General features: G+C 37.4%; 1 protein-coding gene across 9 annotated transcripts in view; it reads right to left on the reverse strand.

Moving 5' to 3' along the window:
* The window catches only part of col14a1a (collagen, type XIV, alpha 1a), a 109011-nt gene that overhangs the window by 63172 nt on the left and 26826 nt on the right, over positions 1–19013 (reverse strand). For all 9 annotated transcript variants that reach the window (XM_052577442.1, XM_052577440.1, XM_052577441.1 and 6 more), the window contains 14 exons: positions 11600–11755; positions 11375–11494; positions 10039–10203; positions 9597–9758; positions 9352–9509; positions 8534–8663; positions 7220–7362; positions 6853–6982; positions 5278–5417; positions 4236–4362; positions 3196–3335; positions 767–899; positions 310–357; positions 62–198 (listed from right to left, as the gene is read on the reverse strand). In XM_052577442.1, coding sequence (XP_052433402.1) covers positions 62–198; positions 310–357; positions 767–899; positions 3196–3335; positions 4236–4362; positions 5278–5417; positions 6853–6982; positions 7220–7362; positions 8534–8663; positions 9352–9509; positions 9597–9758; positions 10039–10203; positions 11375–11494; positions 11600–11755 — 1889 coding nt within the window. The remainder of the gene's footprint in view (positions 1–61; positions 199–309; positions 358–766; positions 900–3195; positions 3336–4235; positions 4363–5277; positions 5418–6852; positions 6983–7219; positions 7363–8533; positions 8664–9351; positions 9510–9596; positions 9759–10038; positions 10204–11374; positions 11495–11599; positions 11756–19013) is intronic.

Consider the following 19013-nt stretch of genomic DNA (forward strand, 5'->3'; position numbering starts at 1 on the left):
CTTGTGTTGTTATATTAACATTTGTTATGGATGTTTGTGTGCTGCAGTTATGTTTACTTACTGTCTCTTCTGTGTGGTCTGCATTGACATATGTCACTTTGTACTGCTCCACGTCTGAGTCCAGCACCTCCCAGTTCACTTGCAAACTGAAAGGTGTCTCCTCATCCACCCACAGGTTACTCACTCCCAAACGAACAACTAGATGATACAGATCAACTTGGACACATTACATTCTGGGGTTTTGATGTATCCATCTATCCACCCATCCAATGTTCAAATAACAGTAGGATAAAGTTATATTTGTCTTACATGCTGTAGTTGAGGGAAAAGTGGTGGGAGCTTCTGTGGTCCAGTCCACTGAAATAAAAAACCAAACAAAACAAAAAAATCATAGTACAAAAACAACAAAGCAAATCATAGCAAAATGAAGTAAATCAAAAAGCAAAGGAAAAAAACAATAAAGAACAACAAAAAACAAAAAGATAACAAATGACAAAAAGACAAAGCATAGCAAAAAAAAGAAGACAACGCAAAACAAAACCAAAGCAAAGCACAAAAACAGCGAAGCAAAAAATAAAAATGCAAAACAAAAAACAAATCAAAGTAAAATAATAATAACAAAAGACAAAACAATAACAAATGATAAAAACAAACAAGAAAAGCAAAAAACAAAGCAAAGCAAAATAAAACAAAAAGTCTATTAATCCGTTTGAAATAATGTTAATTATCTGGTTGGTGATTTAAAAAACAGTATTTCATGTCTTACATGTTTTCTCAAGCACAAGCGCAGGGCTGCTCTCCATTTCGTCTTTATAGATGGCTGAGAGTGACACCTTATACTCTGTAAAAGGACTCAGGTCTTGAATCACATATGAGTCCTCAGCACCATTCAGCATGATCTACACAACACACAAACACAAAAGCACCCAGTTACAGTACAAACCAGAACAATAACAGCATCTCAACAGTGCTGAGAGTATGTACGGCTGATTTAGCCTGGTTAAACCTCCTGTCTGGTAATCATCAACTAGCGGTTTGAGAGTTCATTCAAATCAAATATTTTGAAATGCATGGGAGAACACCAAATATCCTGTAGATTATGTTACAGACATTTGACAGCAAAGAAGATACTTCACAGTCAATTATAAAGATTTATTATACTGTAAAGTGTCGGAGGGTGATGATGAAGAAAATGGACAGTCCAATTCTGCAGCAAGACCACATCTATTTCAGCCAAGATCCAAGAGTGACGGCTCTGATGAAGAGGCCGACCACAGTCATCATCGAGAGGATGCTAAGATGTAGACTGACAAATTATTTTCTCATGATTCTGTATGTCGTAAACTACAGTCTTATTATGGATGTACCATTAGATCAGAGATCCTCAAATCTGGCTCGCGAGATCCACTTTCCTTTAGAGTTGAGCTCTAACCCTAATCAAACACATCTGTGCATGCTAATCAATCTTCAGGAACACTAGACAATCATAGGTAGGTGAGTTTGATCAGGGTTGGAGCTAAACTCCATGCATTAGATCACTGACAGATGATTGGATTTTTACTCAGATTTGTGTGCGTCATTCTGCAGAACATAAGTCAACAGAATTTTCTGTCCATTTTCCAGAAAAAAGTCATAGTAGCTGCAGTAGTATACAGACAAAACATTGTGTTTTGTCTGGTATAAATGTTGGTGGCTGCTCAGGAGATAATCTAAGCCATGCCAACAACAAGAACATGCCTTAAAGAGCAAGCCTACTATCAGGAGAGCTTTGGATCTCAGTCGGCTCTGGGCCGTCCCGGCAAACCCCTGTGTTTCTGGGCTGATTCCTCTGCTCTGGGACATGAACCTTCGGACAAATTCCAGTCTGCCTCACAGCATTTTATTAATTTCTGCTCTGGTGGCTCTTGGTAAACATATCGACCTGCGTTGCTATCTATAAAAAACAGCTGCACTGACTCCTGGCCAGTAATAAAAACTTTCTCCGTCACACACAGTCACACATGCTTGTGTCTGTGGTCACGCGTGGCAGCGATAGCGGTGCCAGGACGTGTTCAGTATGCTGTTGGTTGTTTTGGTGTTTGTGAGTGCCAGTGACTGGTCATTTCTAATAGTGAATCACAGTTGGCCCCAGGCTCCGAGTTAGGAGAAAGTATTGATTGACTCATTAATCATTTTCAAGGACCTCATAAAATTCATATTTCATTTTCTCTTTTCCAACATATATAGTTTGTTGGAACTAACATCTAGAAAAGGATGTTTAAAACCACAAGTAAGTCACAATGCAAAGGGTTCAGGGTTTGGCTGGTTAGCACGTGCCCCTGCTGGAAGATGGCATAACTCCACCAACCTACTGCCAAAAAAAATTTGTCTCCACTAACAGAAAAAATGCTTCTGTAAGCCAAATAAAATATATTTCATTATATCATAGTAATATTTTGCCAGTGACCAAATGATTTATATACGTATAAAATTTTTAAGAGGTCTTATAAGCATGAAACAGACTTATTATCAGAGGTGCACATAAGCGTACAGGTGCGCATGCACGACCAAAATAAAAAAAGTACTGTGCAAAGAAGTCCAAATGCTAATTTGCATACTGACATGGTTGACAGCTTTTAATGCACAATTACCATTTTAGATCGACGAACTGTAAAACTGCATAAGATTTCTGCTCTTCACTGACGCTTTTCAATCAGCAGTGCTAGACTACTGCATACTCTCCGACAAAATAAAAGTTAGCTGAATTTACCTTTGAAAATTATGAAAATTCATATAAAAAAAAATATATATATTAGCATTTTTTTAAAGGTTTACTTTAAAATAATAGTATTTTTATTTAACAATCCCTTTTATTTTATTTTTTATCACACTCTATTTTTTGTTTATTATTTTATTCTACAAAAAACTAAATAAATAAAGTTCAATAATATTATTATCACTATTATTCTTTTTATATAGTTATACCTAATTGGTCACACTATGTGCAGTGTGACGACTAAACCAAATCTCCAGGTGCTTTTGAGAATCAGACCGAAAAACGTACACCCCTGCTTGTTATTAATGTTTTTATTATATTATATTATATTATATTATATTATATTATATTATATATAAAAACAATTTATTAAAAAGCAAAACCCAGTACCTTCTACTGTAGCTCTAACATCACTAATCATTTTATTGTAATTGACTGACCTCCATCTCTTGTCCTCCTTCAGTGGGTGACCAGGCCATCTTATAGAGCACCACATCTCTGGCCGGATGTGACCAGCTGACCCGGAAACTCTCTGAGGTCACCTCTGATGTCATCAGTCTGAATGGGGCTGGCACAAGCTCTGAATGAGATCAAATCAAACACGGTCAAGCAAAATATGATTTAATAAACTTATTTGCTTTTTTAAATTGACAATTATGTTCAGAATTGTTTACTTACAAACTAAAATAGTAGTTAACTGCAAATAATATGAATAACTTGCTTTTGTTTTGTGTTCCAGTAAAATATGTAAACAACATCCTTGCAACAAGATAGATACACTTGAGAATTGGTGTTCTCCTTTTGTGTTGAACAGATGAAAGTCTTTGAAAGACTTTGACATGACATGAAGTCAAGTAAATGATGACATGATTTTCATTTTTTGGTGAACTAATCTTTTAATTTTCATTCGGTGAATGTATTCCTGAATTTCTCATTTCCACAGAGCGACCGGCATTTACCATAACAATCACTTTTAAATTCAAACGCATTCCCTAGAAATTTCTCCATGTAACCTGATTACTGCAGCGACAATGTCAGGACACCCACGAACAAATGAAACTCAGGAAATGAAGGCTCAGATCTATTACAGATTCCAGCAGCCAATCAATGATTACTGAAGGTAACAGGCTGCCTAGAAAGTCATGCTTTGTCAAGAACAGAGAAAGCATCCATTTCCGCTTTCCAGCTGGAGTAAATTGCAGACTCTGTGTGCGGCGAATATTGTCAGTTCTTCTGGAGGAGGAAAATAGGACAAAATATGCACATACATGTACATGTTAAATCAGCACTGCTGCAAGTACATGAGATTTGTTTTTTCCGAGCTCATGATAATGGATACCAATGGGCCCTGTCTCTTTTGGGCTTGGAAAAATAATTTGCATAAATCCACACCTACCGCCCAGCATATACTGGCATCCTTAAAAAAACTGAATTACTGAATTCACCCATTTAAACATTGGCAGGGATCAAACTGTCTTACTTGTATTGAATCTACCACTCAGTGCCTCTGATTGGCCAGCATCGTAAAGAGCAAAAACTTCCACGGTGTACTCTGTTAAGGGTGACAGGTTCTTCAGGTACACATTGGTGACTGGAACCATATCCACCTGCACAGAAACAAAGAATAATGACACAGCAAATATAATGCAGGGAGCAAAACTGTCTCGATGGTCACATGATGAAATAAAATGATAGCACTACACAAAAAGTGTAGTTTTAAAACATATTTAAACTTCTTATTTTAAAATAAAAGGTCTTTAAATTGTGTTTTGGGCCATTATGCTTTGGCTCAGAGTCTGTCAAACGAACTAAACCAAAAGCACAATATGGCTTAATCCCTTCATCAAGTTTGCTCTGTGAGTTTCAAAGTAAAGTGCACACATTGTTTTCTGTGCCTCAGAAAGTCTCCGTTCACAATTAAAGCATGTTTGGGAATGCAAAAGCCACCAGTTAAGCTTTCTTTTTGAGACAGATGATTACAGCATTTCACTAGATTTGTCGTGAGATGCGTTTTTGTAAACATGTTCCTTCAAAATAAAAGCTCTACTGCCGTTTCCGTCCAAATAAAAGCTTAAAAATGCAGTATGAATTGCTGACAACAAGCGGCTTAAATGCAGTCCAAATTCAAAATATCTCTTTCAAGTGTAGAAATTAGAAAAAAGTACTTTATTTTAGTGTAAAGCAAAAATACTATATTTATGAAATTTTAATTTATTTTACAGTGCACTTGTTTTACAATATATGTCTATTACTGTAATTGCTGTTATTATAATCTAATAGATTTGGCTTCCTAAAACACCAGTGTGAATGTAATTTAGACTCTATTAGATAGGAGAATTTAACTTTCAAACATACCAAAAAAAAGGTAATATCGCAAAAAATACCATATTGTGGACTTCATATCGCAATATTATAATATTGTGAGATTTTGATCTGATTAGCTGAGTGTGAGAGTGAATGAGAGCGAATGAGAGCATGTTTGAGTGCTTGTCCTGTGCTGTAGGTTGTGGTGTAGTGATCACCTGACTGGTCTGAACACTATCTGTCTTCGTATACACGACACGGTAGCCCTTAACCTTCCTGGACACTGCGTCCCAGTTGAGCCGCACAGAGCTGTGGTCAACTTCAGTGACCCGCAGGTTACGTGGAGGTCTCAGGGACACTACAGGAAGACAGGGACTAATGATCAATCACTGACACACACTGAATTTAAGTGACATTGTTACAACATTAAAGTCACAATGATTTTGATGCGCTTTTTAACAGATCGTTAATTTTCCTAAAAACACGTTCTGCCCTTGTCTTGCAACTCAAGAGAAGGAGATGTACAGGTAACATCTTTGAGTTAAACTTGTTCATTTTAATGAATCAGTTCAAACTGCAAGTTCAATTCACTGTTGTTTTTTCATATATATATATATATATATATATATATATATATATACTTTATACTATACTATAAGTATATACAGTAGGATTTTGTAGGATTTCATTCTTTAATTATACTTTTATTCAGTAATGATGTATTAAACTGATCAAAAGTGATAATAAATGCTAATAAATGTTGTTCTTTTGAACTTTCAATTTATCAAATTATAATAATTAAAAAAACTGTTTAATCAGATCGACATAGTAAAATGATTTCTCAAGACTGGAGTAATGACTTTGCCATCATATAAAATAAATAAATAAATAAATATAAATATATATATATATATATATATATATATATATAATATATTATATATAATTATTATTATATTATACTATTATTTAATATAATTATACTTTTACTTTTTTATTATTTTTTTATCTTTTTAAATACTTTAAAGTTATTTTAAATTGTAATAATATTTTAAAATTTTACTGTTTTTATTGTACTTCGACGTTTAAATGTATTTTTTGTTTGTGTTCATTTTGTGTTGTGTTCAGTTACTTTTTAACTGCAGTGTAATTGATTAACTTTAATCAGATTGTCTTCACAGAAGTTTTCTCTTTAAATTCAACAGTTTTAATATAATCGGCTACTATGGCTGTTTTGATAAAATCATGTTTAATCTAATAAAAAAAACACAATTAAAAGCCATTTCAAAACAAATACACACATACTGATTATTATTAAAAGACTGAAAATACTGAAATATTTTCTATACCACCCAGCCCTATTACTTGGAGCACCTTTAAACACATTTTAGTGTTTATAAATTACTAATTAATAATTAATAGTTTATTAATTATTCTGTGTTGCAGAATTCAAAATAGAACCATAAAACATAAAAAGAAAGGGTCAAACTTTATTTTGGGGTCCAATTCTCAGTATTAACTAACCATTAACTATGACTTTTGCAATTAACTCCTTATTTGCTGCTTATTAATAGTTTATAAGGTAGTTGTTAAGTTCAGGGTATTGGGTAGGATTATGGATGTTATGCATTATATGTACTTCATAAGCACTAATAAACAGCCAATATATTAATAATAGAAATGCTAATAAGCAAGTAGTTATTAGTGTGAATTGGACCCTATACTAAAGTGTTACCAAAGAAAGAAAACTGATTGCATGTTTAAATTTAAAACAGACTGGCTTGGACACTCACTGGTGGTCTCCTGAATAGTAACGGGATCACTGGTCTCCTCTCTGAACAAGGCATAGACCGTAACGGTGTACTCTGTGTCAGGAATCATTCCAGTCAGTCCCACATCAGTCACCGACTCGTCCACCGTTAGCTGTATCCCAAAAACAACAGCAACACCTTTAGAGCAGCATAAAGGCTGCTGAAACACAGATCAAAGTGCAACCAAGGGAACTCAAACGTGATGAATGTTATTCTTCTTCTACGGCTCCCGTGAAAAGAGTAAAACAGCAAAGCTACTATTTTGGGAGAAGTGTCATCATGCCGGCGCGGGCTTTACGTTTACTCGAACACAGGCAGGCACACTCACAAAGACAATTTGCAGCCTCACCTCTCTTTCATCTGTAGTCTCTCTGCTCAGTGGAGCGTAAAGGATCATGTACCCCGAAGCCCCTTCTGCATCCCTCCAGCGGGCTCTCATGCTGTTGTCTGTCACATCGTACACCTCGAGATCACTCACTGTGGGAAGAGCAACTGAGATACACACATACATACAAATCAGACATCCATATTTAACACAGACAGACGGTCTGTCTTTTGTGTGTGTTTGCATGTGTGTGAATGCGTACATTGTAGTCATTTTATAAATCCCTATTTTTGTCTTATTTTACAGTAAAAAAAACTGAAAAAGTCAGTGCCAAATGGCCTTGACTTATAGCTCAGTTGATTTAATTTATTCTTAATTTAATGTTTAGTTCATTTTAACTTCACTGTTATTTGAGAAGTAGTATTATATATTAGAACTAAAATAACAGTATATATATATATATATATATATATATATATATAAATATATATATATATATATATATATATATATATATATATATATATATATATATATATATATATATATATATATATATATATATGTATAATTCAAAATTCATTTTATATATATATATATATATATATATATATATATATATATATATATAATGCATTTTGAATTACACTTCAAGTTACATTTTTATATCTTTTTTAAGAATATTTTATAATTTTATTTAAGGATAATAATACTAAAAATTGAAAAATAATTCATTACATTATTTTTTTTTTTTATTCATTACATTCTATTTAGTCTATTTTAAAGCTAATTTAATTTCAGAAAACACCTTATAATATCTGACACAACTTCGCTTCTCATTTAAATCTTGCTTTACTGGGGGAAAAAACACTGATTAAACTATTTGTTTGTGTGTCTTGAGTATTTTCCAGTTTTGGATGTGCGTGTAAAAGATTAGCAAAGATCAGAAGTGTGTTCTGAGTTGGATTCTGGGAAGAGTGTGACTTTGATGGAGTGTGAAGGGAAGCAGAAAATGTTTTCATTCTGGAACGAGCACACATGAACAGTCTTTACAACAATCTTCTACCACAAACCAAAGACTTTAAACATCTAAATCGAACACTAAGCATTTCAGAATTCAGTTCTGTGTTCTTGAGTTGACTGACACACGTCTGCTCAGAAGTAGTGGTTATGAAATAAACAAGCTGTATTAGAAGGTGATGATAGAATTAGTCAAAAGGGCATTTGGGAAAAATAAATAGGCATGTGGTTTGTGGGTAATGAGTGTTCTTCAGTGAAATGGTGTTTGAAATGTTTTGTAGTCAAGGTTGGTTGTGGCAAGTTTAGAATATGACTCACGTGTGATCTCGTTGCCTCTCAGAGCGTCACTCGCTGCGCTGCGGTACACAGCAAACACAGCAATCTCGTATTCAGTCAGAGAGTTCAAATTCTGCAGGACGACTGAATTCTCCGTGCCGCCCACCACAATCTGTACAGCAAGACAACAGTGGTTTGTGATGCCTAGCACAGCAGTTTGCAGAATGGTTATGAAAAATAGGACCAGAAAACTAATAATGTGGCAAAGTGCAGCACATAATATTTATAGGATTGTGCTGACACCCATCACAAAAATGGAAATAGAACAAAAGATGAAAGAGCCACTGAAAAGTATTTTGACATTTAAGCCACAGTTAAAAAACGCAATACTGTCATTCCGCTTGATGACAAAATATCAAACGAATTGGGGTTTATTTTTAAGACGGAAAGCGCAAAAACGACTTCAAAAACACTGACAATGAATGTTGAACATCTGGAGAACATCAGTTGACGATAGATTACAAACGGTATTCTATCTTTTAAATACATAATTTTCTTGAACCTCATGTTGTTCCAAATTTGTACTCATTTATTTGATCTGGGGAACACAACAGAAGGTTGTTTTTTGACCATACAATAAAAGTCGATGGGGTTAAATGTTCTGAAACACGTTTATTATATGGGTCTTTTGTGTTCTACAGAAGAAAGAATTGTATACAGGTTTGGAACGACATAAAGGTAAGGATGTGATAACAGAAATGTGTTTTTTTGGTAAACTATCCCTTCAAGGTGGAAGATATTTTGTGGCATTGCTAACAGTGTATTAGCATATTTGAAAGCTGCAATAGAGCATTGGTCACCTCGTCCAGAACATCTGCTCCAATTGGTTGGTAAACAACCCGATATTTTTCCACACTGCCAGACGCATGAGTCCAAGAGACACGGAAACTGTGAGCGGTCACCTCAGAAGTGACCAAGTCCTGGGGTGGAGATGGCGTCTCTTCAGTGGGAGAATCTCCTGTCAATCATGAGGGAACCGTGAGGCTTTTGATCAGACGTCAGATACTGTATCTACGTTTAAATAGCAACCTATTAAAACACTCACGTTTAATATCTTTGTCTTGTTGTTCCACTCCGTCGCACACCTTTTTGGTCAAACCTGCTACAATAGTGCTCATGATACTGAAGTCTGCCACATTATAAACGTGTGTTTCCTCTGGTTCAGAGGCGATGGCCTTCAGCTCGTTCTCATCAGCATTCTTCACACCTACATACAACCAAACATATTCACACAGCTTTCTGGAATACCTCAAATAAATAGCTTGTGTTGATAAGACGTCAGCGTTGACAGTCTACAGTCTTTTGGCAGATTTAGTAAATACGTATTAATGATAAAATTAATAAATTACTTCTGAAAAGCTCTGCAACATGTCTACATCAGCCCTGGGGATGTTTATTTAACACTGGATGGACATTTTGTTTACATACTGGGTCCATTAAATTCGATGAACACACAAAAAATAAATGCATGAGGATTTTTCAAATACCAATGGCAAACAACTCCACTCCAGCACTTCTCAGGGTCTGAGCAGGTGGGATAACATCATCCTGGGATTTGCCGTCGGTTATCAGAATTCCAATTTTGGGAACATCGCTACGAGCCCCAGACTCGGGTTTGAAGCTGTTCTCCAGGATGTAGGTAAGAGCAAGACCTAGCCAGACCAAAATGGTAAATGAAAGAGTTCCATAAAATAAAGTTACTAGAGAAAAAGTCACAACTGTGAGATATAGAGTTGAAATTTTGAGGTATGAATTTGCAATTGTGAGATAAAATGTTGCCGTTACAAAAAGTGAAGTCGCAATTACAGTCCAACAAATAAAATCACAAATACAAGAAGAAAATCACAATTGTGAGCTACAAAAGTATAAAAAAAATGAAATTATGACTAATAGTCACCACTTTGAGCTATAACGTCACAATTACAAGAAATAAAGCCGCAATTGTGAGAAATGAAATAAACAAGAAGGTCATAATTATGAGATATAAGGATGCAATTCTGAAATATGAAGTTGGATTTAGTAAACATTAAGTTGCAATTACAAAAGGAGAAGTAAATTATAGTATAAAAATGTTTTTTTAATTTTAGCATAGGAAATAAAGTCACAAATAAAAAAGGTGAAATTGCAGCAAAGCCACAAAATTTTGAGAAATAAAATCACAATTACAAGAAATTAAGTCAATTGTGAGATATAAAATCACAGTAGCAAGACTGTCACAGTTGTGAGATACACGTTCAATTACAAGAACCTAAGTCACAATTGTAAAATATAAAATTGCAATTACAATACACCAAGTCACAATTGTGAGATATAAAGTTACAATCACAAGAAACTGTCACAATTGTGAGATAAACTCACAATTACAAGCAACTATCACAATTGTGAGATATACTTTCAATTACAAGAACCTAAATCCCAATTCTGAGATATAAAGTTAAAATTACAAGAAACTAAGTCACGACTGTAAGATATAAAATTGCAATTATAGTATAGTAAGTCACAATTATGTGAAATAAAATCACTGTGAGACATAAAGTTGTGATAAATGAATTTGCTCTACCACAGTACAATGCTAAATATCACCTATAGTGCCTGATAATGTTGGACTGGGTAGTTAGCGTATAAAATGCAGTTTCTACACTGAAAAAAATATACACACAAAAATGAAACACTGGTTTAAGTTAGTAATTGTCATGCCTACATTAACAATTTGTTGTGCTTTGGATGTGTACTTTGGTGCACTGATGAGACTAGTAATTAACACTTTTCCGAGCCACAGTATATGCGCGCATCTAGAACAATGGAAAAGGCACAGCACATTACCTGTGAGAGTGTTGCCTCCCTTGTACGGTAGGTTTTTGACAGCATCTATTACTGCATCTTTTGTACTGAAGCCATTCAAGTGCCACTCAATCCGTGGATCGCCACTGTACTGGGCCAGTCCTAAAACACGCACACACAAACACATTCAGGGAACACAATAACACTTTACAGATCAGATCTAAACTAAAAGCAAATACATTAACCAAATACATTAACCGAACCCACCAATCCGGGTTTTGTCTATTCCCACATCGAAGGCATTGACCAGGTTTTCAAGAAACACACGAACCAAATGGAAATTGATTCGCCCGATACTCCAAGATCCATCGACCAGGATGACAATATCCGCAATGGCAGATGTTGTGCAGACAAACTGATCCGCTGGATTATGAGAGATGAACAGAGAGAAAGAGACAGAAAGAGAAAGAATGAACCTTGTTGCACGTATACAGTCCCACATATCTATAGATCCAAAAGCATAGTCCTCTGAACAAACAAAACAAACAAACCCAACAGAACATCACAAATTACACAGCAGCCTGAGATGCAGGTACAGTTTTATTGAGCCAATTTGTCATTGCACAAAGTATCATCAGAGGGCAGGGAAGAACATGCTTGATTTATGAACACAACAAAAGCGAAATGATTTTACTCATAATTTTAACAGAGCAGCTTTGGGATCCACACTGGTTAGAGACAAGCGATGGCATCTTGAACTCCAACAAATCATGTGTGTGTTTATGTCTCTGCAAGGGTGATGGTAACTCCCGGAAATCCCACTGTGCAATAACTACATATCCACACACAGAGGGGGTAAAGTGATGAAGTGTCAGAACAGGCAGTAAATCTGAGGAGCGCAGGACCACAGAGCTCAGCAGTGTATCACAGGAGTCTGTTCTGTTCCTCCCTCAATCATTGATTTTCACAGAAGAACTGGCCGTCAAAAGCGTATAGCATGATGGCACCATCTACAGAGGCTGAAATACAGAACAGGGACATTATCCAAACTCAACTAGTCCTGGACATGGATACAGAGAAATCCACTGAAGCAAAGATGGCAGTGAGGAGTAGAGAACTCAGGTCCTTAATCTGTTGCTAATGACATATTTCCATAAGCTTAAAAGAGAGTGAATTACATTTTAAAGGAATAGTTCATCCAAAAAAATTTTAATTGCATTATTATTTACTCACACTCATGTCATTCCAAACCTGACTGTCGTTATTCCATGGAACAAAGAAGGTGAAAAATGTTTTCAGTGTATTGGAAGTGAATAAGGACCAGAAAGTAGTCCACAGAATTTCTATTCCATGTGAGTCATATGTTGTTTTTGTGTGAGGCACAGAACTAAATGTATTATTCACAAATAAGCTATCATTCCAGGGAGTTGCTAAGTATTGGGACTGGATTCAGACAGTTGAACTTCAGGACCAAATCTGATTTGTTAAAAAACAACAACAAAAAAGCACAGTTTTATGAACTGGATAAAAAACATTATACTGATATTATACTGAGTTTTCATGAGCATATCAATGAGACCAATCCTTATATTTCTTACATCATGCCAGAGTGTGAATTATGGGATGTTTGAGGGGTCTGGCCTTCATTATACTCATCACCTTTTATGTTTCATGAATGAAAAAACATACTACTTTGAACTAACATGGGGGTAAGTAAACTAAGGCTTTTTTTTCAGGTGAACCATCCCAATATAGACAGTTACAGGAAAAGCACATCTTGGCAGGCACAACTATTGGGCATGTCTGTCGAATCAGTTTAGGTTTACCACCAGGAAATGATTTGTCGCTGAGAAAACACTCAATAAACCCGCCAATCAATCGCTGCCAGATTTGTTTAATTAACTCCTGTGCTTCTTAATTCCTCTCTACCTATTTATGTCTGTGAATAGCAGCGTCGTTCGATCCACGCCATTACACAAAGAGTCAAGACACAGGTACCTTGTGCTGTTATCAGTGAGCCAGTGAGAGCCCCGGTATCACTAATCAATGTGAGCTCCTCTATCTGAGAGCATGAGGCTGATTGTATCCTGAGATTCAGGGGTGAGGATTCATCAAACCCATCAGCGATCCAGCAACATTGATTCATTAAGCCCTAAGAGCCCCGGGACTTATCTACTAAGCAACAGACTCTTCGTTGCCAACTTGGAAAACCCTAAAAGGTCATGCGTTTGCTATAGGATGCTGTGGAAGCACTTGCTGCAATGCAGCTGCTGCAGATTGCAGCTGTTGGGCTGCACAAGCTCTCTTTTGGTTGCGGGACGTCCTCTGGGAGCTCTCAATCAAACATATGCTGGAGGAAGAGAAGAAGAGACAAGCGAATGAGATTAACACGACAGACAATGCAATCAAGTCTTCGCATCCTTCATGAATACAAAATCAAAGCAGTGGCGATATGATATATGCACTATACATGCAGAGCTCCGTTAATTGTGCCTATTTTTGCTTCAATGTCGCGTGCATGTACCGCAGCATCTCCAGACATGTGAAATATTCACTAGAGGTGAGAGTATTTGAGCTGGTCCCGTGGCAGGTCACGTTTATTGTTCTTATTAAATGAATATTAAGATTAACTACTGAATGGACACTCTTGCTGCTCCTGTCAGATCCCTCATGTCAGAAATTTGTCAGCTATCTTCATTCCCTTGCCGCTGGGGTGTCTAGACTACTAATGTGGGGGGAAGGAGAATTCTTGCTCTTTTGAGGCACTGAATAATGATGAGTTTTTAGCAAGCATGCCTTTTTGGTTACCTTTTAACTCTCTTTGAGGTGAAGTCATTAAGGAATACAGGGATGTTGAAGGGACAAAGATATAGTAAGCCTAGGGTTATATAAGTCTGCTTGATATCTGGAGTGGTTCTTAATATGCTGACAATATCACCTAAATAATTATGCATGTGCTACCTATGGGTAGCTATTATGAAATACAGCACATCCAAATCGGATGGGAAATTCAAGAAGTTCTTCGTCTCAAAAAGCCCATCAGATTTTATTTTCCCCTAAAACTCTAAAAGGCAAACTTTTTAAATTAAATTAAATTAAATTAAATTAAATTAAATTAAATTAAATTAAATTAAATTAAATTAAATTAAATTAAATATTTATAAATTATATATTTTTTTAAGTCTCCAACGCTCACTAGAAAGCCCATTACATTTTATTTTCCCCTAGAACTCTAAATGGCAACCTTTTATTTTTTTTATAATATAATATAATATAATATTCAAAAATGCAAATGTTTAGGATCATTAAGATATTTAATGTTTCTAATGCTCACATTTATTTGATAAAGACACACACAAAAACTGTATTATTGTGTATTTTAAAATAACTATTCTAGTTTTATTTTTTTATTGATTCATTAATTTTTTATGTAAATTTTTTTAAACCATGATATTGTTTGTCAAATTTAAATGAATAAATATGCAACACTTGAAATATGCAAAACTCATGCACTCAAAACTACACTACTTTACCAAAACTTCGCTACATTTACTAAAAGAAACATAATGCAGGATTTATTGTAAAATACTTTATAAAACTATAATATAGTATAATATAATGTAATTATACACAACAGCACATGTAAAGCAAAATACTTTATACAAAATGTAATATAAAAATAATAATACACATGCACATACACATACACATAAACCATAACAGTTTCTAAGTATCTGAGATATCTGAGCTACAGTGGCATATCAACAGGAAACAGAGGAGAAAGAAAAACAAAGAGACAGAAACAATAAGAGAGAAGGCCTTTAATAACTGCAGTGGGCAGTACGATAAAACATAAAACTAGAAGAACTCATCTGGGTCTCTCAGGGGCATGTTTAAATACCATTCAACGCCCATTAAGGTTAATAGCTCTAACCAACAGATTTCCCCCTCTATTCCCACTTTTTTATATCCTAAAGAATGCAGACAGGGGTTATTGAAAAAGAGTGAGGAGAGCGGCTGATCTATCTAGCCTCTGTAGAGCGTTTTATTACGGCGGCATTATTCCTCTCTCATGCTTCAGCTCTCTCTCTACTGCAGGCCATGCCAAGTATGCTATGGGTTGTGACATCCGCAGAGGATTCTGGGAGCAACATAGCCAAGTGCCAAACAATGCACAGGCCGAAGAATGGGTGCCTTTGTTCTAAAGAGCACACAAGTTAATCAGTCCACTCCATCTAAATAAACCGAAAGGACAGATAGCATGCCACAGTCTGGGCTCTTCTGGGCCTTTTGGGGAAGTCCAGAAAGCAGACCCTTTCTGACCCATTCCACCATCTTCCCAGACTTGGCAGGAGAACCTGAAACAGGCATTTAAGACAATTAAGCATGTCATCTCGTCTCTTAATGGGACGTGAAGTGGCAAGAAATATAAAAAGGTGAACCAGAGTTTAAACACAGAGGGCTGTGAGTGCACTCTCAGAAATAAAGGTACAGAAGCTGTCACTGGGGTGGTACCTTTTCAAAAGGAACACTTTTGTACCTACTGGGTTCCAAGATGTACATTTGTTGAGAACTAATATGTACCTCTAAGGTACCAAAATGGACCCTTAAGGTACAAATATGTACCTTTTGAAAAGGTACCACCCCAGTGACAGCTTTTTGACCTTTATTTCTGAGAGTGTGGAGTGGAACAAGATTTAGATTGAGGAGACAGAAGGTGGGCGAGGTGTCACTACATGGATGAGGCTGAGCTCATGAATATTAATTGTCTTTATTACATACATACAAGGCAGTCTGAAACAAGTCAGATACGTTTTTGGGATGCGTAATATGTCTGCACCATAGTACTTGTTATTAGCAAGTACATTTACTACAGTTTTTGATATACAGTGCTGTTCAAAAAATAAATTAAATTAAATTAAATTAAAAAAATTGTTTCTATAAAATGTATACTTTAAGCAAGGAAGGATAAAAAAATCACAACATTATCACAGTGCTTTTATTATATTTCTGTCAAAAAGCAGGCTCAACGCTTTACCTGTCTTCCTCCGGGGAAGTTGATGTGGTAGGCGTCGATGTGGATTTGCCCTCTCAGTCACCCCAGTATGAGGAGCTTTTGGAGGTGGTAACTCATGCTGTGGCCAAGTTGAGCATCGATTGGCCCTCCGAGAAAAAGGCTGAACCGCAGAATAGCCTTTTTTCCCTGATTTGCACACCGAGTGTGTAAATCGTGATCAAAGCCCTTTTCGTCCCGCCTCTTCATTCCCACTTCTGATGACTACGGCAATGTGACAGGGATGAGTGAGCGTGGCTATAAAACTATGCCATGGGTTGAACAGACGCTCGCAGGTATCTGTCTCCCAGCTCTGCATCTTCTTTGAAGGCTCCAGCATTGCCCTCCAAGCCGCTGCGTACTACCTCAGCACTGGTGGGCAAGGGGTACTCAGCAGCGGGTCAGACTGGTGCGTGTCTGCACACCATGGCGGTGTTGCTGAAGGAACTAGATGAGCATGAAAATAAAATCTGAGGATATTACAGAGCTCAAGAGGACCACTGATTTGTCTCTCTCTGCTAAAAAAGAGACCGCCCATGCCATTCGGCAGTCTATGGCAGCGTTGGTGGATGCAGAGAGACATTTGTCGCTGGCCCTTTCTGATATGAGGTAGAAAGATAGGGTCTGCCTCATGGATGCCTCACTTGTGTCCTCGGTACTGTTCGGTGGCGCTGTTAATTCCGGCGTCGACAGGTTCTAGGAAGCTCACAATCAGGCGGCGGCATTCCAGGGGTTCCTCCCTCGCTGCTCTCTAGTTCCGGAGGCTGCCGGGAAGCGGCATTCTCAGCTGAGTACCAGCCCCTCGTACAGGGATACACAGAAACAGAACCGTGGGTCTAAGCAGCACTCTGGCTGGGAGGCCTCCAGGCCTAAGCCGGAACTGTGAACCATCCTTAAGGCTAAGAGGTCCTTGGCTAAGAAGCCCTGACACCAATGGCCCAGGGCTTATGAGGGCAGTCCCCTCTGAGGTGAAGCGGGGTTCATGGCATTACACAGTGCCCGTCTGGCCTCAGTGCCCTCAGGAGCTCATCATGCCAACCCTGCCGGCATTACAGGGCAGAGCGGTCTCCCGCGAGCACCACTCTCAGTTACCGCCCGGGAACGTAGCGGTGCTGAGAGGCTTGCCACCTCTGTGGAGGTCTCTAGAACGGTTAGTTCGGTTGTCTCCTGCCAGTCCACTGTTACTAGCTGTTCTGATTACACCAGAGGTCAGTCTCAAGAGACTGATTCCTTTAGTAGACCACTTAGCAGCATGGAAACTACTGCCAAATGTGTCTCAATGGGTCCTGCACACTGTAGAAAGAGGCTACAGAATCCAGTTTGGTTCTCCTCCATCTCAGTTCAACAGGGTTACTCCCATGCTGGTGGGTCCCAAGCAAGCTCTGGTTATGGAACAGGAAGTGCACACTCTCCTGAGGTAAGAGGCCATCGAGGTGGTCTCTCCTCACGACAGAGAGTCTAGGTTCTAGAGCCGGTACTTCATAGTTCCAAAGAAGGATGGAGGGTTGCGTCCCATTTTAGATCAGTGTCTACTGAACCAGTCGATCAAGCGACTGGTTAACCATATAAACCATATCCTCTCTCAGAAATGTGCTTATAATGCAAGTCAGCAAAGGTGCATATGTTAATTCCAGCCAACTAACTTTGGTTGAGTGGGCTAAAAGTGGATCAATGCAGACCCGGGGCCCCCTAGTGCTTCACCCCTAGCAGACACAAACCTACAGCGTGGAGATGAGTTATGAGAGTGGAGAAGAGCATTTGTGATGTTGACGAGTGGGAGTGTTGATGCAGCCCACATCTAGATTCCTTCAGGCAGACCGGCTGAAAACAGTGATGATTACTATTCTCATTCTCATAGCACTCCTGTTAGTTTCTCATTCTTATTCAGCGCTAAAGAGGTCAGGAAGCTCCAGACCAAGCACACTCGGTCTGCACACTAAACAGCCTACATGCTTTGTTTTACATATCATTTAACTGGTTCATTTAAGTGCATCACGTCTAAGAATGCATGCTCAGATTCTGACCAATCAGAATTCATGATTACTGACCAATCTTAGGGTTGAGTTCACTGTCATGTAAAAATCATCAGATGCCTCTAAGCCTCCTTCTCAGAATGGCCAAATAAGGCTGTCCAATCTAATATCTTCCATACAAGTTCAAAGAATTCAGTCCTTTAAAGTACGAATTTCAATCATTAATATGGTTTGCAGTCCACGGCTTCTTTACAAGCTCTTTTCTTTTTTTCTTTTTTTTAAATGACCATTTCTTCCAGACATGAAGATGATTTATTATGGGGCCTCCATTGATCTGGGAATGAAATTGACTGTGTTGTAATTCTGTCTGATATTTATTAAATTTTTTGGATGCTTCTATTATTCTCAAGCAGCATTTTTACTGAAGCGCAGGCTTTGGGCTCTGTCTGGGCTGGAGGGATTGTTTTACAGTCCGTCTGGGGTTTGCGTGGGAAGAGGCACAGACTGAAAGGCCTCTAGACACTTTGAACATGTCACCGCTAATTTCCAAACTGCCCTTCAGCAACACACTATATACAGCATCTGCTAACAGGCTCTCACACGAGGAGAAGTGATGATATAGCTACAAATAAATATAAAACAGAAACCTACAGAG

Source organism: Carassius gibelio, chromosome B16 (genome assembly GCF_023724105.1).
Source record: "Carassius gibelio isolate Cgi1373 ecotype wild population from Czech Republic chromosome B16, carGib1.2-hapl.c, whole genome shotgun sequence".
NCBI classification, from domain to species: Eukaryota; Metazoa; Chordata; class Actinopteri; order Cypriniformes; family Cyprinidae; genus Carassius; species Carassius gibelio.